The following is a 26,576-nucleotide window of genomic DNA, read 5'->3' as shown; positions in this document are numbered from 1 at the left end:
TTTTTTTCAATTCGGGAGCATCCACTACAGTATTACTTGTATGTACTTGCAGCCACTGGAGAAATGATATTTTAATTCAACGCAATGATCTCGACAATTTCATGTAATATTTTTATTTTACTTTCGCAGTTGATCATGTAAAGTTGTGTTGCTAATGATTTGTTTGCTTGTTTTTTTGTTTTGTTTTTTTTTACATGGCAAATCATTCTTCCGACAACATACGATTCCCAACCAATACCTCGCAGTGAATATGATCCTATACCGACAAGCGAACCACACAACGAACCAATCAACCTCTGTTGGTTCTTCGCCCTACAATAACTAGAACCCACCTCCAAGAAGATACCCTTACGTTGCTATTGGAATGAAATGAAGAGAGCCGAAAGCCCACAACTGCGGCCTAATGTCTCGAGTTGACGTGGAAATAGGGTTTCAAGTGGTGACAGATATGACCTCGTAATAGATATGGCTGCCATTTTAAGGTCCCATGATGGCGGTAAGAAAGCAACCAACTTTTCGCCTGGGTTGCAATGCCGGTAGCATTTATTAGAGCACTGCACTGGCCCGGGCCGGCCCGAAAGCCCAGGCCCAGCACGGCCCGCGGGCCGGGTCGGGCCTTCCAAAGCGTTTTCCGGCGGGCCGGGGCTGGGCTCGGGCTTGAAAGTGCAGACCCGGGCCTGGCTCGGGCTTGAAGCTGCGGGCCTGGGCCGGACCCGGGCTTGAGGCTGCGGGCTGGGCCGGACTCGGGCGCGCTCATTAAAAGGCCTAAGTCGGGCCTTCGAGCACACGCGAACGTTATGCATTGCATGCCGAATTAATTTCGACCGCCTGGAGTTCTTCAACGTGCACCGAAAGATAAGTACATGGGTGTTCTTGCATTTCGCTCCCATCAAAATGCGGCCGCCGTGGCCGCGGGAATCGCGCCCGCGTCCTAGGACTTAACAGCGTAACAGCTTAACCGCTGAGCTACCACCGCGGGCAAAGCAACATTTCGATGCTTGTACACACCGGATTTTCCGTCCGATCGCCGCTGCAAAGCGCAAAGCATCATTAATAATCATCATCAACAACTAATATCCTCTAGCGGGCCTAGGCTGGGCTCATGAACACGCGCGCCCTGGATAAATTTAGTAATGAACGCCCGGGCCGGCCTCGGGCTGGGTTTGGTCATGTACGCCCGGGCCCGAGCTGGGTTCGGGCTTCATAAAGCGGGCGCGGGCCGGGCCCGGGTCGAAAAATCAGGCCCGTGCTGTGCTCTAGCATTTATACGATAAAATAAAGGTGAACATAAAGGTCAACGTAAGAAACGAAGATACGAGTAACGACGGAAATCACACCGTCGAGAGTGAGACAGCTTACATCTATTCAAAGCTGCCTTTCCTTTTATTTTTCTGAATCAGTGGCAACGTAAAAATGGCACATTATATGCCCGCGGAGCTCAAAGACTCGGCCTCGAAAAGCTTCTGCCTCAGCTAGACCTGTGAACCTGGTGAGTGGTAACAATTTATCTAACTCAGTACCCTTATTCAAAACTCGCTAATGGCGGATTGCAGACGCTTGCTAAGCGTCTATAATGGGCCAATCAGGCATCATGAACTAAAGCCGAGTCTGTACATGCTAATAGGAAGACGTCACGACTACTTTTATTCATACTACACGACATGATTATCAGTAGTATCCACCGGCTGTAATGAAGCTTCCAATGAAGGAATGACAAACTTTATCGGAAGAAGATACTCCGTGGTCAATCCCGGGTGGAGCCCTCTTGCAGAGCCCCTCTGGCCGCGGCGGCTCGCCGAGCTTGGTCTAGGGTCACCAGTTGGCTCTCCAGTGCCGGCTTTGACAGCCGTGCCTATCTTAAGACCACGTTGTAAGTGCCTCCAGAACCTTCGCGTGTCACACTCCTCAATGGAAATACTTTCGAAACTTCCCGGCACTACTCAATAAGGTTTCCCCTCGCGGAAGAAAATTTACGATGCGCATTTTGCTTTTGCTCTTTCGTTTATTGTATTGTAACCGGGGGCGTACTTTGCATCGAAGCCAGGCGGTAGGTGGTCTATGTAAACGTAATCCTCGTGGTCGGTTGCGTCAGGACCGTCATATAACTGGCGTGCGATGCTCATCACAGCTTAGATATTCGTTCAAGGCGAACCACCATATCCGTGTGTAGTTCGCTCAAGGAGCAGCAGCCTAAAAGACAGAGAAAACATTTTCAACCTTGAGCAATGCGCACTTTATGTTCTAACATATTTAAACACCGACTAGTATTTATTTATTTATTTATTTATTTATTTATTTATTTATTTATTTATTTATTCATTTATTTATTTGAGCATACCGCATGCTTGCAGGACTAGTTACAGAGGCAAATACAAAAAAGGCAATCATGAACACAAACATTTTTACAACTCGCAGCAATACTAGCTAAGTCGTTCCAATCGGAGATTGCTGAGCGAAGAAGTAAATATTTGTGCGTGGTAACGCGGCTTGAGGGCTGTCGAATTGTCTTGCTGTGGTTAGTTCTTTGATGAGTCTAGGAAAGGGTGAAGGTAATAACGGGAGTACAGAATTATCAATTGGCCATAGTGTAGAAGGTCAATGAATTTGAGCTTTGAAACTATTCTTTGTTGTACTTGATGCGTACGGGATAATTATACATATCGCCTATAAAGCCGAAGAGGTGACAGAACGAAGGCACAAGATCTCTTACCCATGAGCGCCATGGCCCGATCCGTCTCTGCTCTTAAGATATCGAGAACCTTGACGACGCCCTCTTCGCCCTGTTGATGAAGTAACCATAAGATTGTATGGTGAACACAAACACTTCATCAGTAAAACTTTGAGACCTCGTTACTATTTCCCCCTTACGCTACTGTTGTTAACAACGGGATTATAATGTATGTGGCGGTTTCATTGCAAATGCCTTTCGTCTTTTCTATTCTGAAGATCAGCTCTAGAAAACTTGTTCTCCTTCGCTACCATTTGCTTACCCTTGCTATTATAGAGACCTTGTCGCAACGCCAGAGAGTGCAGCGTTACGTCCAAGTACTAATGTTTTCTAGTAGAACCTAACAAGGACATTCCATCCACAGCCGTTCACTGCCGAGCCCAGTTTTTAATGAACGCGTTTGTACGAGAGCTTAGAATAACTAGTGTCCACAGCTGCATATTCGCTCTCACGCAAGCAGTGCATACACTCTGAGAAAAAAAGAGTATGTGTAATTCCTCTCGGGGAGTCTTGACTTGCCACGTGTATGACTCTCTTTAAGAGGCACGTTAACTCTCTTGTGGGTCACACGACTCTCCGACGAGAGTATAGTGATCTCCAAATAGGGTTGACGTGCCTCTTTAAAGAGAGTCATATACGTGGCAAGTCAAGACTCCCCGAAAGGAGTCAAAAGACTCTTTTCTTTCCTTAGAGTGTAGGAGAGACAGTGTGGCTTCAAAAAAAGCGAGAAAACAGTACAAAGTGTACAGCAGGTATTCATGGATGCAGCAAACACGAAAACAAACTAGGTGAATATGGTTGAAACGAGAGAAGTCACAGTTGACACGAACTCCAATCGAACTTATTAATCATTTAATGCCGATATGTGGCATTCCTCCTTTGTCCCACTGGCCATATATACTTATTTCGCTTTTTAACTTTCTAATCTTTCATGGCTCTTGGACTTATCAACGGTGACACAGGGTTTGCCCTCACCATATGCCATATCTCTCGCCTCACATGTCAAATGATGGTGTACAAAGCCAATGACAAATAAATGTTTTCGAGATAAGTAGGCCGAGAAGGTGCACTCACACTGTAAGCCAGGCCGTAGAGCACCGGCCTTCCGACGAACACTGCTCGCGCCCCTAAAGCGATCGCCTTGACGACGTCGGTGCCGAGGCGGACGCCTCCGTCAACGTAAACCTCGCAGCGGTGTCCCACGGCGCGGACGACATCGGGCAGCACGTCAATCTGAAACACAACACGTTCTCTTTGCCACGAGGCCCAATTCGAGCCATGGCGGCGGGACCCGCTCCTAACGTGCAACGAAATTTGTCAGCACTACCGCCTTGAGCGCAGAGTTTCCTCTACCCCACCCTCATCTAACGAGACAGCAGACTCTCGCTTTACGACTGTTACAAACAGGGCTTACCGTTCACCTATCATTTATTCACGATTCATACGTGAAATAAAGCCGGGTTGCTTGGATGTGGGCTCCCGAGATGTAATTTAGAGCATATGCTCTGAGGCCCCATGCAGAACGCGGCAGCAGGGTCTCCAGCCACGGAAGAAGAATGGACCGCTCTCCTCACCAGTACCTAAGAGGACGACCAACTTCGAGCTGTCCTGAGCGCCCGCGACCTGGCCGTCGAGTTTCACCTCCCGGTCCCGTCGTGGACGCGGCCCGCGGACGAGCACCCTTAGGGGGGCTTGCACTTCTCAGGACCAAATAAAGTTCAGTTCAGTTCAGTTATCTTTAAAAGAGCCTTTTCTCGTTAGACACGGTATACTAGAGGGACGCATTTGACTAATGCAAGCAAATTTTAATGTTTACGCAACCGAGAGAGCGTGTTCATTTTCAGATGAGCAGTAATCTTTTAGACAGCTGGCATCTGCGTTCACAAGGGCACTGCCAACGTTTGATGCGGCGAAAGCGAACCAGGGGCCCTATATTTTTGAGTGGGCCGGGGCCGCGGTTCACAGGAAAGGCAAGGACGCCGCTAGGTACTTATGAGTGAAGGGCTCCTATGCGTGCGCTTTAGAAATAAACGTACAGGGAGGCCATCGCTTATGCGTTAGCCATGGGCGCAAGCTTGGCGCCCTTGTTTAAGAGGTACCTGATGACCATGACGAATGATCGCCCAGACACGGGCCTCGGCTTCACCTGCTTACCATTGGAAGGTCTTTGCCATTCCTTAATTGTAATTATACTGGTCGTTTTCCCAGAATCCAGTACTGTCTGGATACTGGGAAATAGGATGCTGCTGATAGGCTGATGATGATGATGAATAAATTTTTACCACTTCTGTATACCTCGTAAGCAATACCATCACAGCATTGTTTGGATATTTTTTTCCGAAGCGTGTGCAAGATGCTACCAGATAATCAAGTATTGTAGATCGCGTTTAGAACATAGAGCCCTTCTCCATGATTCAGATACCTGATATCTCAGATTCAGACCTAAGTTTTCCAAAGCCGCCATGCATTTGGATTCGGTGAAGGATTCGCTTTCTTTGTGTTTTGATTAGTTTCCGTGCTCAAAGTGCCATGGATTCCCTTGTAGACAAACTCTCAGTGTACTAATTCAGAAACCCGAAGGATTCATACGCATGCGCAGACATCTGCGGCTAGGTTTCTCCCTGCTCAGGCGTAGGGCCAGCAGGACAGCAATCAATCGGCGAAGTGAAAGCATGCTTCGAGTCGAGGTAGCTTACGGTTGCCGGAACACAGTCGAGTTGGCGCCCACCATGATTGGACACCATGATCGCTGACGCCCCGTGTTCAACCGCTTGAATGGCCGCTTCGACTGCGCAAACATACAAATTTCTAAGCTATGGTACATAGCCTGTTTAAACACGAATATTTCTTGAGTAATGTTTTTTTTTTCTTGAGTATTGTTTTTTTACGATAAGGATAAACTTAGTAGCAAAATGCAACGGAAATAAGCAATCATAGAAGGGTAGCGATTCGGGCTCGTTGGTATGGCATCATACAGCACAAATGTCGATACGCTAAGTATGCTCGCTGAAAAGTTTATTGCATCACAAGTGGCTGACAAAGCTTAGAAGAGAATGAAATAGAGCAAAAGCACAGAGAGCAAAGCCAATGAAAGTCTCAGGAATCCACTCTGAAAGGTAAGCGATATCTCTGTATTACTTGTCAGCGCGAGCTTTCTGGTTGACAGTTGGTCCTCTAGACTAGCTGTACTGGTCTTCATCATGACTTAGAGCATGACTTAGAGCCCGGGCGTCATCTTTTTGATTGATCAGCCGTGGGTGCGAAGGCTGGGCCTGCTAAGCTGCGGATTGGTGTGCGCTATCATCCCGTACGCCTAAGGTTGCAGGTCACATAATCCAACTTTTTGGAGAGATACCTTGCAACGAGAAACAACCCCAAGCTTTTCCTGCCCTCTGCGTACACTGCTTTTCATTATGCCAACGTTGTAACAGGGATCGGTCGCCGCCATCGACAGAGATATATTCACGTTTGCCTATCGGCGTGCGATGACATGCTTGCTAGCTTCATTAATAGGCGAATATTTAGTGAAATATTGTCACGTTGCTTTGATAGTCATGAATACGGCACATAGAGGCGTACATCAACGATCACTCTCTTTAGTGGACGAAGTTGTGCTCAACAAATACATGCAACATTCAAAACACAACGTACGGCTTGGCGTCCAAGTTAGATTGCCGGTTGAAACGCATTGGTTCTTTTAAGCACGTGTACTTGTATTACGTCCTGGTGCAATCAGTGGACCCGCGCGTAAGTTCTACAAGTTGCATCACGCTTCGAATCGTACGTGTAAGCTCACTGTAGAAGACAGAACCTACAGTCACAGCCGAGAAGGTTCCGATGCATGGAGGCGTGTTTCGGACCGAGCGATAACGTCGCAACAAGTGTTTAGAAGGAATTAATATGTCCAGAAAAAAACGTAATCATCTACGTCTGTACGCAATTCATCGAACTACACCCTTTATTTAAGGGCAGATTTAATTGCATTCAGATCGCTGTGCATTTGCCGCCTTTCAAGAGAAACTTCCAATTTTTTTTTTTTTTTTTTTTTTTTTGCAGCGAATTTTTCTGCTTTCACATCGGATTGTTCACACGGCGTTCCGTTTCGTTCCCGACGCTCTTGCCCAACGTAAAAAAGATTCGTCACTTCCAGGCTGTGAAAACCATCGGATAGCGAAGGTGTCGCCTCTTTCTTCAAGCTTTACGTGTTGCTCCTAATTTTCAGCAATGTTTTCACTAAGGATTTCTTCGTTGTTTCTTTGTTCTTCAGGATAAGCTATGCGGATCCCGTCTGAGGATGTGCTCATTCACGGCTGCGCTGGATCGTTACGGCAACGTTCAAGTGCGGCCATGGCCCATTTCATCCGCCCACTCGCCCAAAACGCGTATTACTGTAGCGATTGCGCCGGAACGCAAGCAGCGTTGCAAGCGCCGTTGCCGTTCATGACATGCCCGCCTCGACAAAGAAGTTTGGCGAGGCGTCGTACCATGCACTCCCCCTTAAGAGCGAGCGTAAAACAACGCTCCTCCCCTTCTCCCCCTCTGAATGAGCCTCTCTCTCACCACTTTTGGCGAGGCTGGCGAGAGAAGTGGCGAGAGACCCCTTCCTACGTAGCATCACTACCGCCACACCGCAAGAACTCGCAGCCATCGCTGAGCAAGCACCGGTGGACGGTGACTGGTCGACTAACACCTTGGCTGTTAAAAAAGGTTCGTCTTTAGGCTCGCTGGCGGCCTGATCGCCTCTTTTTCTGTTATTTATGGTTAGGACTGATGTAGCAGCATAGCAGGCTGCCGAACGAGCCGGATCGGGTGTCAAGACACCGCAGTGTTCTCTTCCCACGTGATCACCTCCTGAGACATGACGCCAGGATACGGTATAACCTTCGGAAGCAACGCAAAAAATGGCTATGTAGCGTTTGCTATTCTAAATTGCTCATGACGTCGTCGATCATGGCAGCATCTTTACTGTAGTTTTGGTTAGGCAACATTCATGCAGCATGCTAAGAATTTTATCTCTCACGTTATCTCGGCTCCATGCAAGCTGAAATCAATAAGCAGAATCAGCATTGAAGAACCATAGAAGACAACTGCTTCCAAGAAAATTACGTTGGAAGTGGTTCGTGGAATGTATGCTTATCAGATACCTCTTTCCTGCGGTAAGCAATACGTCAGGCAAACGGGCTTCTACATGAATGACTGGTTAAGAGAGCAATGCAATCTTGTTAAGAAAGGCAACGATGGGTGGCTGGCGTTACACCGTAGAGCGTGTGGATGGGAACCTTCTTCTCAGAACATCAAGGTTTTATTCACTAACAAGGACGAACTAACGAGATTGGTAACACAAACTGCAAAAATTGCAATTTCGGCACCGATAGTGTAAGCACCCCGTTCTTGTCCTTGACGGATAAAAAAAAACTTACTTTTTGAATGTGCCGTAAAGTGTGAATTGATCACTCTTATGTGCATTTTGTGAAAATGACACTATAATGACATATAATGGCGCATGGCGTCTTGGTGCAGCGTGATTGCATTATCACTGTGTAAATTTGTGCCTCGTGCACAATCAACCATTTTGTTGAAAGTTTGCGCATGTGTTGCGTCCCTCATTTTTCGTCCTTGTGTTGCTCATGCTCTAAAAATTCTTACCACATCTTGCAAACAAGGCCGAATGTTCCTGCTGGTCCAGAGGCCGTCGCAGACGCGACCTTGGCCTTTTCGCCGTACACAATGTTCAGCGTATGGGAGGTCCGAACTTCGAAGTGAGCGTCAACAACATGGCTTCCATGACTGCAATCGCCAATCCTCACTGCTTGATCACTGGTGTCGAGGATGTTCCCGTCGGCCCACAGGAGACGAACATCGCCTGCTTATTCGAGCCGTTATTCGATTCTAACGAAGTCCCACTGCCATCAAGGTCCTAACGAAGGCGTTGGTTTCGTTTAGAGCGCAGCTCTTAGGCGCCCCTTCCTACTTTGAGCTGCATCGCGTCGTCGGCGTAACCGATAGAGCGAACGAGGTCGAAAGAGAGCGAACTCCGAGCGCAGCGAGCAGCTGTGTTAGCGTTTCCAATGCCTCGTGCCTCTTCGCGCTTCCTGTGACAGTGCAATGCATGCCTCTAACGAACACGCACGAGAAAGTGGGTTGACCTGCGAGGTTTGGGGGAAACGTGCGTTGATTCAAGAGACACTTTGTGTGTGGAACGCTCCAGCGAACTCGTAGATTTTGCATCGACTTCTCCGGGCGCGATTTCGCACATAATAAACAAGTTTTAGAGAGAAGCTCTTAGACGCCTGTCCGTGCGTTGAGCGGCGTCGCCGTCGTCGTCACCGGCAGAGCGAACGAGGACGAAAGCGAGCGAACGCGGAGAGCAGCGGAGGACGAAAGACGGCGATAGCGAGGAGAGCGCGAGGAGGAGAGAACGACAGTGGCGAGACGAAAAGTTCTGAGGCGGCCACCCGCGGCGCCACATAAGTGCGTGCCGTCGTGTGGTCGCCGATGACGTCATCACTAAGGTCCACCGACACCACATATGGAAATAAAGCGCCGCATTACCGGACGCCTGTCTGCGGCGGCTCCTCTGGAATGCGCTGCCTTCCGCAGCCTCGCGGTTAGTCAGGCAGTCGCGCCTCAACATATCGCAAAGTCAAAACAGCTAAACAGCTCCGCTCAGAATTCGCATTAGGCAGTATCGTAATCGGCGGTGAATTTTTTTGCAGTGGAGCTGTAAACGGCACACCTGTTGCTTTTGGGGCCTCTGTCCGCCTCTGTCCACGAACACAAAAAAAAACTGCAAAAGAATTCACAGCTGGGCTTGGTAATAGTTTTCGAACACATTTAAAACAGCGCAATTACGACACGGACAAGAGACTATTGAAGGACGCACCGCACCGCTGAACTCGCAACTAAATAATTGATACTACACACATACTTATATACCGACAGCCTCACGTGCCTGTAATTTTTGTTTTTTTGTCGTTTTTTCAAGATTCCGAATGTCTTCCTTCTGACGTCATATGTGAAGTGGTCACATTTATTATACTAATAATTGTTAGGGTTTTATGACCCAAAACCACGATGTCATTACGAGGTACGCCGTAGTGGAGGGCTCCGGAAATTTTTTGGTGTTCCACAACGTGCACCTGCATCTAAGTACACGGACCTCTTGCATTTCGCCTCCATCGAAATTCGGCGGAGGAGGCCGCGGCCGGGATTTGATTCGGTGACCTTCGGGTCAGCAATGGAGTAACATAAGCTCTACACCACCGTGGCGGGTGAAGTGGTTACGTGGGTGACAGATGGTCAGTGTATAAGTGTGCTTCTAGTACCAAATGAAAATTTAGTTGCGAGTTCAGCGCTGAGGTGTGTCCTTCAATATCCTCTTGCCCGTGTCGTAATTTACGCTGGTTTCAAGATGATCAAGGGGGAAAAAAGCCCCACGTGACCTCCTCCGAGCGAGAGCTGACGTCATATAATGACTCCAGCATGTGATGTCATGATGACGTCACACGAGGACGTCACCACGTGAAGTCATGTGATGGCATCGTCAATTGACATCGTCGGTCGGTCAAAGGTGGGCCGATCCCGGAGGCAGGGAAACAGCACGCGAGGTGCAGAAAGCGGCAGTGGAGCGGGGCGCCTTTCGTGCGTTGTTCGCCATGCCACCAGGGTCTACGCGCTGCGCTGGCGTTGTCGTGCGTGGAAAGTATGGGTTTACCACACATTGGGAGAACGCCCGAGCAGCAGCGCGCTTATGAAGAACGCCGACGAAAGCAGAGGCGGGAGTACGCCCGTCAGCTCCGCTGGTCACCCACCTCCACAGACTAGAATGGCTCCTGCTTTTGTTGCACATGAAGGCAGTAGGCCTATCGCACGTCTCGGGGAGCCATGCCTCTCCGTTTCTTGGAAATCAGCGCAAACGCCCGCCCTTTCATAGCATAAAGCTTCTTAGCATTTCACCGCGGCGCGAACTCTACATCAAACCACTTTACTGTGTCCTGTGCTACGTCGCTACGTCACTTCAACATCACGTTTTCACAGCGGATTCCAAGATGCTATAGGTTAAAGGTAAAGATGGTAATCACTAAAACTTCAGCGTGGGATCTTGTAGTTGCATATAACTACGATGTTTGGCCTAGTATTATACCAAAATCTTGATCCTCACTAGAGCATCAAGAGAGGTTTATGGAGGTGGCACATGCTACCGCAGCAGTATACTTACGCAGCGTTTAGGATACTCTGTATATACCGTTCATGATTTTCTTCCACAAGCCTAACTTTCTAGGCACGGCATATGAGTCGTTCTTGTATTCAAACGAAGCTTGTTACGTTTTATAGATTTCTGCGCAGCGGTGGCGTCGTACGCGAAAAACCCTGCGCCAGCGAGTGTACAGAAATGCGTCCATCGAATGTGCGCCGGTGACGGGTCACAAACGAACGCTCACAACAAGCACGCGCTACCGCCTTCAAACACCAGTACCAAATCACGGCGTCAACGGAGTGCGCGCATCGGAAAATATTGCGGTGGCTTAGCTAGGCTATGCCAGGATAACGTAGCGTTAACAAAGGTTCAGCTGATTATTCTTAGCTTTCCTTATTGTCTAGGATTAGCTTCATTATCATGCTTACTGCTGCTCCAATGACACACACACGGTATGCGTATTATGTGGTACATGTATATTTATTTTGCCAGGCAACTACTTCGGGATCCGATGAGTTAAGCTCCTCCGCTATTCTGCGCCGTTGAGCATCATTTGTGCTCTCCTTCTCCATGGCTAAACCACACTGGCAAACGCCAGTCAGAGGCGCTATCAAGCGGCTCCAGCGCAGTGTCATACGGCGACTGCACAGCGAAAGCGAATAGCTGCGCGCGCGCCGGCGCCAATACGTCTGCCAAGGCTACGACCTCACTCCTCTGGAAAGCGCAGACCGGCGGCGGCGAGTCGCGCACGGTGGCGGCGGAGTGCGCGGGAGTTGCCGGCTCCGGTGCGGGACATCACAGATCCTCATGCACGCGCAGCACGTCTCTTGAGGATCCACGCGAAACTGGCTCGGCCAGGCCAGTGTAGCTAACGCTACAGAAACCACCCATCTCCACGAAGTGGGTCATGACGAGTTGGTGAAGCTCTGGGTATCGTATGGGTGAGTAACCGTACGTTACCCGAGCGTTGCCCCATATAATGTAAATTGAGTGACATAAAGAGTCGACTACAAAGCTAGGTCTTAAGGTCCACATTGTCTACCTTGAAGTCGCCGACTAGTATAAAGGGTTTGTGCTTGTAGGTGTTTTATATTGTTCTGTCACAATTATGATTGATGTTCGTCTATTGTAAACATTATTTTTATTCACATACACATATGTTTCGACTATAGCGACGGTTTTCTATATACCGTGACAGCGGGCAGTGAGAGTCGACGACAAAGCTAGGTCCTAATGTCCATAATGTGTACGTTGAAGTCGCCGACTAGTATAAAGAGTTTGTGCTTGCAGGTGTTTTGTATTGTTTGTCACGATTATGATTTGTATTAGTCTATTGTTAAACCTGATTTTGCGATTTTACACGGTGCTGTGCCGTGCGCACGGACGCTAAACGAATGGACAAGCCTCGGCCTTAAGGTTCTTCGCCCCTGAAGACTAATGCAGCTCCACTACTGTGAAACCTGAGGAAGTGCGTGGCACGGGCACCCAGCGATTCCCGTTCGTAGAGTTCACACTGCTCCGTTTACCAAACCGTCGATGACGCGAATGTTTGAGGTAAGCATGTAGGGTTTCCCTGGCACCAGTAGAATCTTGTTAGGGAGATTCGCAAACTCGGTGTGTCACATGTGCGCTACTTTTTCCTGCGCTTTATCAGTGCTCCTCTATAACTTTCAGTGCCTGGTAGAACACCCTCCCGCGGCCGTCGGCGCTTGCGTTTCCCCCGCTCGCCGCGACTGCGTGGTGGCGCTGTGCAAACAGGGTCGGGCGCTGAGCTGGTAGTGCTGGTGCGGGCGCGGCCTAGAGCGCTTGTTTGCTTTGCTCTGCCTTGACACGTGCGGTTGGGTTTAGCGAGTCGAATGCGATGGAAGATTTTTTGATCCTTTGTCGTGACCACGTAGCTTGCATGAATTGCGATGTCGTACTGCTGCGTGCCGCTGTGCAAGTCGGACGAAAAAAAGAAAGTGCCTGGACTGTATCCATCTGACCAGCTCCTTTTTGTCCTTGATACTTTGCGAGCTTTTGCAGACGGTGCGCTCAAAGGCAACCCAACTTTGGCAAAGCCATCCGGTACCTTGACAAAGTACACAGTTCCAGCCCTCTGTGCATCAAGGCTCCTTAAATGCCAGAGTGATGGCATCTATGACCACAGGGTGCGACACGTGAACCTCATATGTATTTACTTCCTCAAGCCACTCCTCTCGAACTATGCGTTTAAAGGGACACTAAAGAGAAACAATGAATCGGTTTAGATCGATAAATTGTGCTCCGAGAACTAATGTCGTTAACTTCGCCATCACTATAGGTTTATTAATAGAGGAGAAAATCGAGTTCAAAGTTTTATTAGGGTGATTCCACGTAAGATCGAACAATCGATGGCTGGTCGACCTCTCAAATTTATTTCAAAATTTTATATATTATTGCCTGATGAGTGGAAAAAAGAGATCCACAATTTGTTTTGCCGCCAAAAATTTTTTCGAAGCACAGGAAATCAATAATGACGAAGAGGTGGAGTAGAGCGGTCATCCGCTCTACTGTTTTGGCCAACTTTCGTTATGAATTGCACAAAATATATTAAAGTTAGGTAGCTGAAATTTCTTTAACTAAATATATGCATGTTTTTGCTTCTGCTCAGGTATTTTTAGTTTTGATGTGTAGTGTAGATCTTTTTATAAAAAACCTCAAAATAGCCCCAGGAGACGTTATTTTCTTTAATTGAACGTCTTTATCTCGAAAAATCCTTGTAGCAGAGCGACAAAAATTGCGCATTACGTTCTTCGCATCCTTATCTACCACACTGCGGAATCTTATATTTATATAACTTTTCAGTAAAGAGACATGATCGGGCTAAGTGAAAAAAAACACCGGACAATGAAAACTTCTGACGACAATTAAAAAAAAAAACATTTTTCATATTTCTTAAACTTCATCCACTTATTGTCCTCCACATCAGCTTTCATAATCATTGAAAACATGTAGCATAATGTCGTTGCACTAATAGTTACGACCCCTCCAATGAGACCCTTGGGCAAGGATTGGCAATTCCGACTTCTTGCCCAGCAAGTGTATAAAATGCAGGCAGGATTGAATTGCTTTTTTATTAAAAGGCCAGCAGGTACCGAAAAAGGTGTCGCCGGCACTGAAGACGTTAATTTTGAAATTATTTGGTCATTGCAGCAGCCACGAGCGCGGGGCTACGAGCGCGCGCGCACCCGAGATGCTCGTTGTAAGAGACGGCGCAGTGAGAGCTCGTTTCCGCGTCCTCAGACCGATTGAGTTCGAAACAGCAACACCTCCCGGGTGACTTGAACGCACGTGCGCTGGAGCTTCGCTATTCTATCCGCCCTCTGTTCGCATCGCAGCTAGGCGCTGATAACAAGGGAGAGATGGAAGCAAGATGAGAACTCTATAAGGGAGCTATGAGCGCTCGCTTCACGCACGCTGCTGCCAGAGAAACTGCGCTGCGCCAGTTGCGATCAGTGGAAAGCATTAACGTGGCGCTCCAGTGGCAAAGCAAAATATGGAATGTCAAAGGAAAGAAAAGCAAAACTATCGGTAACCGGACGCGCTTGCCTATTTTAAATGTCGGCAGCAGACGGCCTGAACTAGCCGCGCGTTCAGAGCGCTGTTCACACTTCATTCGGTGCGGATAGTTCTTGTGCTTTGCTCTTACTCTACTCCTCCTGTGCGTCTCATGGCGAGAAAGTATAGCTGGGAATGAGTGTATTGTGGAGACTACCTTTCGAAGCACAAGAAGCTTAAAGGAGTACTGACACGAAATTCGTCATCTGCTCGTGGTGCACATAAACAACGATGAGTGAATTGTCGTCCTGTGACCCTGGCAGTGATTTCTGCGATTTAGGCTGCATGCAGGACGCAGCCCAACGAAACAAAAAATGTCCCTTTTTCGATGTCTCAAAATCGTGTCAGTACTCCTTTAATTATTGCAAAGAAGCCAAAATTTCGTAGAGTTACCGACCTAGGCATATACGCTTTGAAGAAACGTTTAACGCCCGAAAGGTCAGTGACTGCCAGTGAGACGGACTACTTGTGCTACGCGTGCTTTTGCTACCACTGCAATGAAAGATCTTCACGGAACGCACAGTTTAACGATGACATTCTTATGCCCGCGCCCTGAAAAAGAAATCGACGTCATTAACGAGATCACTGCGACTACCGGTGTGCGTGCGTTCCAGTCACCCGAGAGGTGTTGCTGTTTCGAACTCAATCGGTCTCAAGAGCTCAAGAGCTTAGCGGTCGAGTAGGCCTTGCTTCTACCGATCATTGTCAGCATCTCAGATATCCTGAAGTCGAGAAAATCGGGAAACGAAACTAGCAGCCGCACCTGCGCAAGTGATGCGCGGGCAGCGAGCGAAAGACCGCGAAACCCTGTTTGGGTGGCGGCGCCTGGCGGTGACCGGTTGTACTCGCGCCGACGGTCGCGCCTTTTGTTCTCCTCCCCATCCACCAGGCACTGAAAGTTATAGAGGAGGCACTGGCTTTATCGACTTCCTGCTGGTTACACCAGTTGAGATACGTGTTTTCTGCAGCGGGTTACGTCAGGTTGTTTCCCCCTTCAAATGTAGCGCCGTAGAGAGCCGGTGAGAGGAGAAATCTTGCGCTCTACGAGGCGGTGGCGCCCTCTCTTGCGCGGCGCCAGAGTCAGCCGCAGGTTTCCGAAATGTTTTTAGTGATTAAAGTTATTTATTGCGATTGCTTATGGGTAATCCTGCTAAATGTGTTATCTTAGCCCTTGTTCATTCCGCCCTTGTTCATTTTGAGTATTGCTAGCCTCGTTATTGTCTCTGTTGAGTGTTTTACTGCGAGCGTGACCACGCCACATGAGATCTATGGATCGACGAGATCCATGGATGGACGATCCATGGATGCCTTGGTTTATTCCACTTAATGTAAGTCTCTTAGGAAAGTGCAAATTGCTTTCTTCTGAGCGTCTGTCCTGTGAATTCTAATCCGTCCCTGCTGTTCCAATTCTAAGTTCAGTATATGAGGTTACGATCACGACAGCATTTAACCTAAAGCGTTTCGTCACTGACTGCACTAACGAGAGCAGACTTGGCGAGAGAGAGAGAGAATAAACGTTTATTAGCTATTATTATTAGCAACTAAAGGGGTATTCAGACGGGGGACAAATGCTCGGGGGATAAAGGCGGAGCCTAGTGACGTCAACTCGCGAGGAGAAGTCTCCACAAGTGCCCCCCACTCACACGGACGAGGCGAACGGAGGGGGAGACCAGTGTTACTAGACTACTCTGGTGGCTTGCACCACCCGTTTGACGAGCTGCTGACGATGAGCTGCAGACGACCATGCGGCTGCAGACTGTACACCCGCTGCCGCTCTCTGCAGGAGCAAGTGCAACAATGTGGCCAAACAAGAGCCCTAAATTCCGCCATATCCCCCACCGCCGGGGGATCGTTTGTCCTTTCGGGGAAAAGGTCCCCGTCTCCCCCGAGGAGGCGCGAGGCGGTCACGCCCACTCGCTAATCCGTGACGTCGCGGTCACGTGATCCGCAATCCCCCCGTCTCCCCCGAGCATTTCTCCCCCGTCTGAATACCCCTTAAAGCGGGTTGGGCCCTTCATCCAGTGCCCAACTGGCTATTGCAGCTCGCCGGGCCTGGTCCGGGGTTGCCAGCTGGTTTCTCAAGGCCTGATACGAGAGTCGCGCCTTCCGCGACCAGTGGGGTAATGTGTGTGTTTTTATGAGCGCGGAGTTTGCCGCAACAGGACGTGAGAGACAGCCTTATGTAATGTGTGAGTGTTGGTATCCCTCCGCACCAGGGGTACTCATCTCGATATTCGGAGGGGTGCATGTTAGAAAGTGCGTGTAGGTTGGGATACGCGTTCGTCTGCAGTCGGCGCCAGTCTCTCGATTGCTCTCTGTTCAGTTTCGGGTGAGATGGTGCCATAGTGCGTCGCTCCAGCCGTTGAGCTTCGAGGATGTCGGCTCAACCGCTTGGTCGCTCGCCGTCATCAGGGACTATGGTTTCGTCGAAAGGCGCGTCCGTCGCTCGGTATGTATTTGCGCGAGGGAGTCGGTCGGCCCGTTCATTTCCGGGAGCACCCATGTGTGCCGGGCACCAAATGATGCCGTGGTTAGATGCGATGTGCGAGCCTAGGATTCTCATAACAGTTCGTGGTAGTGTGCCAGGCATGTAAACTCGACATGCTGTTTGTGAATCCGTGAGGACGGTGGAGTTTGTACCTGGCTTGTCCGCATTTGTGATGGCCAGGGCGATTGCAGCGGCCTCCACCGACTTGGAGAGGTCGCCGGTAAATGTACACATAAGTATCTATACAAATTTGTCCGGCGCTTTTCAACGTTTTTAATGCGACAGAAGTTCCTGTTCTATTGCAACGTTGTTATATTCTGTTACATATGAACTTGTGTACCATTACAACAGAAAAACGTATTCGTAGAATTAGCTATAATGCGTAAGGTACCGACAGCGGTAATAATGAAAAAAAAAGTTAGGAGACCTTCCCCAAATGGTAAAATGGGCGCAAGCTCAGCTTGGCGCATGTGTGTGCGTGGACTAATGTTTCCCTTTCTTTCTTTCCTTCTTTCTTTCTTTCTTTCTGTGGCATTGCGCAACGCTCCCTCGTAACTTTTAGGGGCGAAGCTCCTTAAGGCGGCACCCGTTCGTCCCTCGTAGTCGTAGTCGTAGTGCGTAACCAGTCTTACGCTTTGACCTCCAAGGTGGTGCCAGTGGGAGATTTTTCCTGTGCGTTGTTGAACAATAAAAAATTCGCAGCGTTAGCTAAAAGCCGACTTCTTCTGTCTCTCATTCCCATTAGCAGCCATTCTTTACCTCCAAGGTAGTGCCTGGTGAGATTTCTCCTGTGCGTGATTAAACAATAAAAATTTTGTTCAAAACGCCGTTGATTGATGAAATAAACCAACGAAAGACGCCAGATGTTTTGTAAAAGCAAAACGAAAGAACGCCAGATGTTTCTAAAGCAAAACGAAAAGACGCCAGCTGCTTAACGAAAGACGCCAGATGTTTTCTAAAGCAATGGTTTTCTAAACAATGAAAATTCACAGCGTACATGTAAAATTAAAGTGAGCTGCAAGTCGTCATAACTCATCGAACCTTTAGTATAAACGCGCCCGATCTCACGTCGGTGATAATGTACTGGGCAGAATTCACGGAAGATTCACGGTTTACCGATGAACCTCCGCAGCTTCGCCCACTCATCATCATTCACTCCGTGGATATGCTGTGAATTTTTTTCCTTTCTCCATGCCGGGAATTGAACCTTCACCCAGGTTATTGGCCGCGCAACACTTCTGTTGCTACGGGCAGCAACGGCGGCCATGCGTGAAACAACAAAAGGCAACAATGAAATGTGGCAACAATAAATGACAAGTGGCCTCGATAAAAGATCAGATTGCCATATCGGAAGGGACTGATCGCTGACAAGATCACGATCGAGAGAGCATCAGTTATTGGAGTACGGCGCACGCAAATACGCAAGTTACCAGCCCACATTCCAGGGCCGCATTTGCGTACTCCCGCATATGCTTCCGTACACTCGTCGGCGCTGGATTTTTTGGGTACTGCGCCGCAGCCGCCACCTAAATCTATCACTAAGATATTCGCTTAAAATCTTGCGATTTTGGTAAATCGTGTTTCAGAACGTGTTCTTGAGGGCTGGTGCTTTTACATCGCGCACTACAACAATAAAATTATGGCGTATTCTGCTTAAGCTCAGGAAAACCCCGTTAGTCGCGAACAAAAATTATCGCCGTCATTAGCCGGCACTCGCTCTCTTCGTCCTCTTCTTCCGCTTCTCTCGCAGAACACGTGCGCCGATTTGTCCGGCTTGGGATGCAATAACTCTGATGGGCGAGAGAACGAGTACAGAGAGATAGAGAGAGAAAGAAATAGATAGAAAGAAAGGGAAGAAAGACAGAAAAAGATAGAAAGACAGAGAAAGAAATAGATGCGTAAAAGAGATAGCAAAGACATACAGCCAGACAGAAACAGAAAGAAGGAGAGAAGCTCAAAGAAAGACAGAAAGACAGATAACGAAACAGACAGAAAAAAACGGTAAAAAGAACGCGGAGTATGACAGAAAGAGAAAGAAAAAGATAATGAGAGAGAATCAAAAAGAGAGAGAGAGATAAACGAATAGAGATAGAAAGAAAGAAGCGAGAAATAGAGACAGAGAAATAAAGACAAAGAAAGATATCAAGATCGACAAAGCGAAAGAAATACACAGGGACAGAAGAAACGAAATAGAAATAAACAGAAACAAAAAAGATAGAAAGGAACAGAAAGAGAAAGAAAGAAAGAGAAAAAATAAAGACAAAACAAGGAAGACCGCCCAGCTCCGTACTTCCTTCAGGTTTGGCACCACAAGCGCGAAGCTGCCTTCATTTCTTTTCTTAAGGCGGAAGCCTTAAATGCCTCATAAAACGCGAAAATTGACCGCCGGCGTCGACCGTGGTCGCGTGGCATCGGTGTCAACGCGAGTGATGCAAACAATCATCATCACGTGACAATGTCAACATATGACGACGTCCTGAAGACACAGATATCGAAGATTTGTGACTTCACCATGACATCATCATGACATCGGTATGATCTCATCACATTACAGCCTCGCTTGGTCGAAGATGGGCCGATCACGGAGGCAATGCAAAACCAGGTGAAGTGCAGAAAGCTTGCAATGCCTCCGATCCCAAAAGCAGTGCAAAACCACGTTAGATGCAGAAAGCTGTCTGAGAGGGATGGCGGAGGATCAGTACACCGACTGAAAAGAAAAAGGAGATGGCTTTCGCCTTCGAGTAGTCTTAGGCAAATGTGTAAAGAAACGGGTGAGTTTTTCTGTTTTGTTTTTTTAGATCACGTTGCAAATTTTTTTTACCCCATCAGCGAGATTGAGCGCGTTCACTCGCAGCTTTAATTGTCGTCTAACCACCTACCAGTGAGGATTCCTTTGACGACAAGTGGCAGTTTGGTGATGCTCTTGAGCCAGGCAACGTCCGACCATGTACTCTCCGGGTTCATGACCTGGCGCGGCTGAAATTTTCCGCCAGTGCTGGCAACGTCCTCTTCTCGAAAGTTGGCAAACCTTTGGCAATCGGCACATGGAGGTGGAAGGACCCCGTGCGAGAAGGAAAAAAAAAGGCAAATGTTGACGAGAAAGCTGAAAAAAATAACCTAGGCGCAACTGCTACCTATCCTGCAAAGATGAGTATTTCAGACAGAACAAGAGAGAGAGAAAGGGAAAGGGCGAGGTAAGATCAGAAAGTGAAATTGGGCTTGGTCCGTGCACTTGGGAGGGTAGGGGGAGAGCTGGGTGAGGGTGGGAGAGGGGGTGCGGTATTAGCCGTACACATTGCTTGCAACGTCGACGAGGTGCATTGTTGAGTCGTGTCCTCCGAACGCGGTTTTTCCTGCTTACTAACTTTATGAATAAATGTGTTCGAGTAATAAAAGCCGGCGGTGATATATAAGAACCTACATGTCACAATCGCCAGAGATGAGATACGAGATCTAGAGTGAGAGCACTGGGAGGATCACAATTAGTCATCGGTGGTGTGACGTCGAATGAACTAATTCAGCATAGCGATTTCCGCATATTAGAGCGCCCTAACGTGCAATGCCCTCTGAGGAGTGTTAAATCTAAATACACCCTGTGAAATGAAACTGGGGCCGAATTCACGACTACTTCGCTTCTTAAGAACTCCTCCGCATTGAGCTAGTCGTCTTGGCTGATATACCCTGCACATAGATTTACTTGAATTTAATATTACGAAGAATATTAGTATAAGACGCTTGTTTGAATACGGTTCCTGATTGACTCCCACCATGGTAGCCGTCACGTATGGACGTGATCTTCATCACTTGGCAGATGGAGGTCGTAGGAGATGCAGATGCCCGGCCCGCAGGTTCACTGAAAACTCTGCTCTCTCTCTCTCTCTTCCTCTCTCTTTTTCTCGCTTCTGTTCTTTTATTTCCCTATTTTCTTCCAAGTGCCGCGTCCTTCCTTGTAGGCTGCAGAAGACAGTACCACCTTTTCTTTCCTGAAGAAAATCACCGAACAAGCATTCGGTACCAGCGAAGCTGAAACGTATGGCCCCGGTGTTTATCACTGGGTTAATCCCTACGGCTCATTAAAGTCTGTCTCAATTATTGGTTACGTCGGTCCAGTTAGTTATCTTAATGGGTGCTTCCCGCCCGTGTGTTCCCTTCAGTTTTAGTGGTCCAGGGGTGAGCAGCGGGTCTTGCCCAGTTTCTGTGGCACATACGTTTTTGCCCGCGGACGACTTCTTCATCTTTAGTAGACCAGTGGTGTGTAACGGAGCTCGTCCAATTTCTGTGGCACGCGCGCTAGGAGTTTTTGCGTAAATAAGACGCACGAATTTTGGTTTCGCCTAACCATGTATACCACTTCGCCGTAATAACCACTGTCGGGGCGCGGATGAATGCGCTTCGTATGAATGTACTTACCTGAGATCTTCCGAGTAGTCCTTCAGAAAGTCGCCAAACTTCTCGGTGTTCGAGCCACCCACTGGAATATCCGCAGTGTACACGATGGCGCTGTAGCCGGCCCTCTCTGCCCTTGTAACCAGTCGATGCGTGATCGTTCGGTCCTCAAGAATACACAACTACGGAAAATGACAGTAGCAACAAGGACGACATCGATAAGATATCACTATGGAATCATCATCCGCGTTCATTATAATCATCATCATCAACAACAACAACAGCTACATATTGCCACAACCGCGACGCGCTAAGCCGGAGCTCATGCTGCGTGGTTCGAGGCGCGATTCACGAAGACGGAACACTCAAGCTCGGGGCCGGTCTGACCAGGACAGCCGCCCCCGCTACGCGTCAGCCTTTAAGGGTACTGACACGAAAATTTTCAGTTGTCGTTTTTTTTTTTTGTCAAATGAAAGGTCGAGCCCACAAGAGCCTAGAAAAGGTAGTGCTAAGCGCGAGTGCACCCTGAAAAAGTAGTTACAGTATGTTTTTAAAAGCTAGATTCGGTTCCTACTGTACCCTGACGTCACAACACGATATCAGCTTCTCGTCACGTGCTCGCACAATATATAGTGACGTTTCCAAGGCCGCTCCGCACAGTGGCTCCGTTGGTGACGCACAAGCAGCCATTTTGAATGTTTTGGCAACGCACAAGCGGCCATCTTGGAAGTTTTGGTACCTGATGTCAACAGAACTAGCCAGACTGCTGCATGAAGTCAGTACTGTAGCCTGACGTCAAGCTAGTGTCGATGTCGGTAGGTGCGCCATGGAAAAATTGACTTTAATATAAAAATAAAATATCTTATCAGCATTTGCTGAACTTCACACTTGCTCAGCATGCCGATTCCTATGACAGAAGGATCAGACATGTTTTTATTTATATATGAAGAACATGGAAAGGTAGGCTACGTTAGAGCCGGTTATCCCATCGTAATGACATTAATAGTGAAGAAACGCACAAAAACAAGAAAAACAATAAATAGTAACAGAATAAGCAGACAAAAAATAATCAGAAGCACTATGCACATAGTATTCGTTTTCTGGCGTATATAGAATGAACGTAGTCTAAGGGCAGAGTCCAATACATACAGGGTGGTGACACAGATTGCTTCGGACAGATAAGCTGTCATTGTTGGAATCAGAAGTTTGGAAGTGTGGGAATCAAACGTTGGAAGTTTCTTTACGCAGTGGTCATTTCTGCAGCGCATACCTGCTTAGAGAAAAAGGAAGCCGCTAATTAGGCCCACTAATTTATGCTGTCCGTGTAGGCCGAGTGCAGGTTTGCGTCTCTGTGAATGACGCCTCCGCTTAAGAGAGCCACAACGCAAGCTGGGTGGCAAGAATCCCTCAGTGATTTTAAAAAAAATTCATTGTAAGAAAACGACAGACAAGAGAGAATGCGGCGCTCGCCCTGTGTTCTCTGTCTTCTGGTACTTGCTTGTGCGTTTTTGTTTTGCTTTCGTTTTTTTACAGACGTGACAGTTATTTCCGTTCGCGCTCTGTAAAACTATCTCCTGTTTGTAGGGCGTTTTGTTAGATATGCGGCCTCTGAGAGACTCAAACGGACTTTCATGACCAGGATTTGGGGACATATGCACGTAGCGCCATCTCTCGTCGGTGGCAGCGGTGGCCTGCCGTAACTGAATAGAAAATAGGATAAAAAAAACATATCTGGCGAAAAAAGCTTGTTACCAAAAACGACTCCCGGTTTGATACAGCAGAGGCTTATGTGAACATTCTTTTAAAATTACAGTAACGCACTACAAACCGCGTGAATCCCCAGAGTGTTTAAAATTTTACAATGGGGCCCCATGTGTTTCTAATGGGCGGTGTTCAATTGTCCTGGGAAGCCACACGCTTTGTATTGCGATACTGCAATTTTACCAAAATGTTCCAGTATGTATCTTGTGTATAGAACCCCAATGATCGCTACGTGCGTACACGCGAGAGATGAAGCGGCATTTTCAACCAACCTGAAACCACAGGAGGGCGTTTGGGGCTGCCTGCCTGACGTCTTCCAAGGACGTGGTGCTTGATATGCTGACGATCATCACGGTTCCCGCCTTATCTGCGGCTGAAAACGTGAAATCAACCATCAGAGAGCGCGCCGGACAACGCACGGTACCTACTGATTTATACAGAGTGGCCATGTCGTTTCTGCCGCAGTGCCAAGACAACTACTACGAGTGAATAATTGGTTTAAGCGCACAAAACGGACGCGAGCACCGCGGAAACAAACGCGGCAGAACGTTCTTACATTGCCACGGTTGCGTTCACCTGTCTGTACTTTCGTCATCGAAAGGGTGATGTAACTTTACGACAGAAAGCGAGAGAAAGCGAGAAGAAGAATGCAGGAAAGGCGGGTAGGTTAAGTGGACTTTCTTGTGTTTTATTGTAGACTTTGTTAGAGTTTTAGTATTAGTTTGGCACTAGTCATCTAAGAATTCTGTGTAATTAGTGCGCCGACAAAGAATTTGAGCACGTCTCAATGCAGAACTAAACGATTATCCCAAAGTTAATTATACAATTCCTTCAATTTAAAACCCAATGTGTCACTGATCTTCCCAGAACTCTGTGCAAAATGTGCCGACAGATTTTTTTTGTTTGATTTTGAAAACTTCTATGTGTACAGTAGCGTGCTCAAGAAACCGCTTCTCTATACGAAGTATAACCCAGATATCGAATCCATTAACGACCTTATTGCTTGGCCGACTTTTACGCTAAGTAGCTAAGAGAAATACATGTGTGTATTCTATTGATGAGCCACCGATAAGTTTTTCACTATTATGTTATTAACTGCTGAAACTTTCCACCTCGGTGTGATACCAGAGCGTCGCCCGGACGTTGTCTGTACCAACAAACGTTTGTTTTTACAGCGTAAGCTGTTGTGAGCTTACAAAGATAGCAGCCTTTGGTAGCGTAGCTGTCCGCCGTCGCCGCCATCACCGGTGTCCGTCGCAGCTATCGCGCACAGTAAGAAAAAAATTGGGGGACGCTTAAGCTTCGCCTTTAAGAGTTCAACGCGATAGCAATATCCTGCCCCTAGTGCGCACTTCGAACACTACGAGTGTTTAACAGAATGCGCGCAATAAGGTGTGTGCCTTGTGTAATGGGTAGCATGCTTTAAACCAGGAGCAATAATGCGCGAGAAGCTTTTTGGAAGCTGCGATGCACCCACTACGAGGTCTTAAGGGAATACGTGCAGTAATGTGTGTGCCTTTTGTAATGGGTGGCTGTCTTTAAACCACCAAGTCGTTATGGTATTGACGTGGTGTGACGCCCGATGGCAATGTACGCTTGTACCAAGCAATATTACTGTGATATAACATCTCGTACTGTGACACCCGTATACAGGACGCGTATTTTTGGGAAGCATGAAAGTTATTTTCAGTGCAGCTCCAAGCAGAGGCGTGGCTGTGTGGTAGAACACCTGCTTGCCACGCAGACGGCCTGGGTTCGATTCTCACTCGGACGCAACATTTTTATTATTTATTTTATTTGCAGCTTTTTCGATTTTTCGGTCACGGACAAGATGATGATTTTTCGCTCACAACCAACGGTGCTGCCGCCGACGCCGACGGCGGAATTTCTGCGATACGAGCTCTTTAACGCTATCGCGTTAAAAAACATGGCTGTTTCCTTGGTCATATGAATCGGTATAACACGAAAGTGAAACGTATCTTCACAGACGTAGTTGAGCATTTGTTGTGCATTGTTTCGCCAGAAGGGCGAAGAAATGAATGCTAGAGCAATAAATTGTAATCTCACGCGAAGAACGGGAAGCAGCTCGAAACTTGCAACGCGCTGCTCAAGCAGAAAGGACGCACGGAAAGAACATACACAGGACGAGCGCGAACTAAAAATTGTCGCAGCTTGACAGTTAAAGCGCGCTGCTCAAACACAAAGGAGGACGCACGAAACGAATGCACAAGCATACACAGTATGAGCACGAAATGTCAGAGTTGTAACTTATTTGTGTGTGAGCAGCGCGCTCCTTTCGCAAAAGCGGTCGCTGCAGGGAGCGAAGTGACCTTCGTGCTCTCTGTAACTTCAACGCAAACTTGCGGTGAGAGCGCAAGACGTACAAACCACCCCCATCACCAGATAAGTCTGCGCGCACGAGCGACCACGCCCTGTAGACGCGCACGCTCATCGCAGCGCGTGGGGCGACGACCTTTAAAGCGCGCCTTTCGAGCCTTTCGCGCCATCTCGCTAGTGATAACGAAATCACGCTGAAGTGCCACCGTTCTCTGAGTAGCACCAACGGTAAATGGTGAATATATATAGCTCGCCGTTAGTATGCTGAAGAACGTGTCTTCTGTGGCCAAGTCGTTTCACGCCGCGCGCTGCAGAGCGAGGGATCGAAAGTTCGACTCCCGGTGACGGAACTTTTTATTCTACTTTTTTTCTTTGCCATCTGTTAGTCTTTATATTTTACAACGTCATATCCGCGACGGAAATACTTCAGTGAGCCGTGGTGTACCCCGGCATAAAACACTTTCGTGTCAAAAAAGAAACATCTCAGTCGGAATCGAACCCAGGAACTCTGACGTCGCAGTCGAGTATTCCACCACAAAGCCACGCCGTTGCTCGAAACCTATTCAGAAAGATGCCCTATGTCATGTCGAGTGAGGAATCGCGTTAATAGATGTAATATTGCGTGGCAGAAGAGCATGATCATCGCCAGGCGTCGCACCAAATGAATTTGGTAGCGAGCGGGTGGTTTAAAGCTTCCCCCCTATTACATCACGAGTCCAAGCCATAATTCTTCGTCATCATCAGCCACAGAATCAACAATGTGTGCAGTACGTACGTAGGTGCGCAGTACATAGCTGCGCATATTGCATTACTGACGCGTAGCGGTGCCTGGCTACTTCGCAAAATGATAAATTATGGTGTAATGGCTACTCCCCTACTTCGCAAAATGACGACGCTTCGTGGCGTAGTGGGCACCTCGCAACAGTACCTTCAGTAATCGCCCTGGAAAGTTTACCACGCACTCTATGAACGCCGCTCCTCTAGCTTGCAGCTTGCGCTGACCGTGCTGCGTGTTGCGCGCAGGCCTGGCGTTTTTCTCTTTCTTTGCAGCTGGCATTTTTAATTACGACAGTACTTAATGTCGCAATGTCCTTGTCGAC

At 48.0% G+C, this 26,576-nt stretch overlaps 1 protein-coding gene across 1 annotated transcript in view; it reads right to left on the bottom strand.

The window, feature by feature from the left end:
* Nucleotides 1–1,989: 1,989 nt before the first annotated feature.
* The window catches only part of LOC125756127 (2-Hydroxyacid oxidase 1-like), a 39,713-nt gene continuing 15,126 nt past the window's right edge, over nucleotides 1,990–26,576 (bottom strand). The window contains exons 3-9 of the mRNA XM_037666470.2: nucleotides 23,412–23,512; nucleotides 21,403–21,560; nucleotides 19,872–20,020; nucleotides 5,425–5,516; nucleotides 3,803–3,961; nucleotides 2,711–2,780; nucleotides 1,990–2,190 (exon numbers count right to left, since the gene is read on the bottom strand). Coding sequence (XP_037522398.1) covers nucleotides 2,123–2,190; nucleotides 2,711–2,780; nucleotides 3,803–3,961; nucleotides 5,425–5,516; nucleotides 19,872–20,020; nucleotides 21,403–21,560; nucleotides 23,412–23,512 — 797 coding nt within the window. The 3' untranslated portion in view covers nucleotides 1,990–2,122. The remainder of the gene's footprint in view (nucleotides 2,191–2,710; nucleotides 2,781–3,802; nucleotides 3,962–5,424; nucleotides 5,517–19,871; nucleotides 20,021–21,402; nucleotides 21,561–23,411; nucleotides 23,513–26,576) is intronic.

The sequence above is a fragment of the Rhipicephalus sanguineus genome, chromosome 7 (assembly GCF_013339695.2).
Source record: "Rhipicephalus sanguineus isolate Rsan-2018 chromosome 7, BIME_Rsan_1.4, whole genome shotgun sequence".
NCBI classification, from domain to species: domain Eukaryota; kingdom Metazoa; phylum Arthropoda; class Arachnida; order Ixodida; family Ixodidae; genus Rhipicephalus; species Rhipicephalus sanguineus.
Note: the sequence above shows the minus strand (reverse complement) of the source record. Positions and strands in the feature narration are given on the sequence as shown.